General features: G+C 41.6%; 1 protein-coding gene across 1 annotated transcript in view; it reads left to right on the forward strand.

Annotated features, from left to right (window-relative positions):
• LOC107103478 (leucine-rich repeat-containing protein 30-like) overlaps positions 1 to 2,351 on the forward strand; it is a 9,689-nt gene that overhangs the window by 1,903 nt on the left and 5,435 nt on the right. Inside the window, exons 3-5 of the mRNA XM_015403200.1 lie at positions 114 to 227; positions 1,935 to 2,069; positions 2,152 to 2,285. Of these exons, the coding sequence (XP_015258686.1) occupies positions 114 to 227; positions 1,935 to 2,069; positions 2,152 to 2,285 (383 nt within the window). The remainder of the gene's footprint in view (positions 1 to 113; positions 228 to 1,934; positions 2,070 to 2,151; positions 2,286 to 2,351) is intronic.

Raw genomic sequence — 2,351 nt, forward strand, 5'->3', positions numbered from 1 at the left:
GCTCAGGCCTTTAAACAGAGATGTTCTGATGGCCGTGGACCGCTCAGGCCTTTAAACAGAGATGTTCTGATGGCGTTCAGCCTGGTGAACCTGTGTGTTGCTGCTGTCTGCAGCTCAGCAACCTGCCAGCAGAAATAGGACAACTGAAGAGACTCCGGGTTCTGTTCATCTACAGGAACCGACTGACTGAGGTTCCTGAAGAGCTGGGATCCTGCACACAGCTGGAGGTACTGTTCCTTCTCTGAAACATTTTGCTTTGATTGACAGATTTTTAGCCAAACCGACTCCGACAGTTTTAGGAATCATTGCTCTCAGGTCAATTCATTTTATTGATTTATGATCCAATTATCATCCATCGTCTCAGGTCACTTTATAGATCAAGATCAAGCAGATCATCCATTCAGATTAAAGGTTATAAGTTTCTATGTAAGGAAAACCAGAACCAGGTGTGAGCGGCCATCTTGCTGAGGCCTCCTGGGTTCAAGAAGACAGAAGCGGACATAGAAAAGGAACATAGAAGCTCTGATCTATACACTTAATTAATTATGAATATTATTACTAAACACAAATAGAAATTATTAATAACATTATTGTAATAAAGGTGAAATCAAAGGAAACCCTTTAATGATTAGAATCAACAATTCAGGTTATCAATGAACAATTATTAACTTAATTTACCAGAAAATGTTTATAATTCAATATATGATTAAAATAAATTATTAATCATTAAGCTGTTTAATGAAATGGGGTAAATCTGTGTCTTAGGGATAACAGATCACAGATATAAAATAATCCAAAACAACCTGAGCTTAAATAAAAAAAATACTGAACACATAATTATCTGTAACAGCAGTTATTCTATGCAATGATCCTTTAATGGAAGACATTAAACTACTGAAGAAAAAGGAAGCTGAGCCCATTGATATGTCTAAGACAGAAACAGGACTGAACACTGGAAAACAGGCCAAGCTCCAACATCTAGAAACAAAGGTGTTGATGGCAGCAGCACAGCTGGATGGAGTCACAGCCAAACAGGAACAGACCAGATGAAGCTACTACAGTATGTTCCTGCTCCCGATGGTTGGAACCTTTATTCCACTCTGGATTCTCATCAGTCTTTGTTCACTTTACAATAAAAAAGAAACAAATAAAAAAGAAACTGTTTTAAAAAGTTCAGTTTTCATTCTTTTCCTGCTTTGTGTGTCAACTGTTACGGTTGCTAAGTGACAGAGCGTGCATCGGTAAAAGCAGCTAAAGGCTGGACCTGTTTGAATTTACAGCCAAAACTCTTCCGGTCTCCTTATTTTCAAGGACCTGAAAGGATCCTGTCCAGGTAGTCCGGATCCTTGGAAGATGCAGGCCATGAATTAGAACACAGCTGCAGAGTGGCAGTCTGTGGGAGTGGGGCTTGAACTCAGAACCTCTGGGAGACAAGCTCTATGCCCGAACCATTAGGCTAGCACTCCCCTTTCATTACAGGCCTCTCCTCTTTTATCTTCTCTTTCTTTCATCTTTTCTCCTTTTTTCCTTTTTTCCTTTTCTGTTCTACTTACATTGCAGTGTCCATATAATCTGTAAAACTCCCTGCCTAAATGATAATAAAGCTATTTATATGCATAAATCAAGCAGAACACTATGGCGATAGCCATACTGCTCCACTTTAAAGTAAAATCTGTTGGTCTCTTTTTGGCATCAAGACAATTATTATTATTGCCACATTGGTAGACAGGACGCTGTTTAAATAAATAAATAAATAAAGGAAAAGGAAGAAACGGGCCTGAGCCCATCCACCCAGGCGAGGAGGTCATTAATCAGCTGTAGCTGGCCGCCATAAGACGCATGCCTTTATCAACCAATGAGGAAGATCCAGTCTACCATGGTAACATTTCATGCACTGGTTCTGTCTCTGGGTCTGTTCTCCTCCAATGTTTCAGGTTCTGAGTCTAGCCAACAACCACATTTCATCGCTGCCATCTTCTCTCTCCAACCTGAGCAGACTCAGGAAGCTCAACCTCAGTCACAACCTAATAGCTCATGTTCCAGGCTGTGTCTACAGCATGAAGGCCCTGGTAGGTCCCAATCACTCACAACCAAGCTCCAAACCACAATGATGACGAACACCTGATCCACTGTTCATCTGTGTTTCTAAAGGTGTTTCTGGATCTGTCCTGTAATCATCTGGAGAACCTGGCAGAGAACATTCAGGCTCTGGTGGAGCTCAAGATCCTCATCATGGAGGGAAACATCCTACATTCTCTGCCCAGAGGTCTCTGCTTTCTCACAGGGTAACTCCACCTCATAGGGTACCTCCACCCCACAGGGTAACTCCACCCCACAGGGTAACTCCACCC

This window comes from Cyprinodon variegatus, unplaced genomic scaffold, assembly GCF_000732505.1.
Source record: "Cyprinodon variegatus isolate N-32 unplaced genomic scaffold, C_variegatus-1.0 Scaffold1459, whole genome shotgun sequence".
Classification (NCBI taxonomy): domain Eukaryota; kingdom Metazoa; phylum Chordata; class Actinopteri; order Cyprinodontiformes; family Cyprinodontidae; genus Cyprinodon; species Cyprinodon variegatus.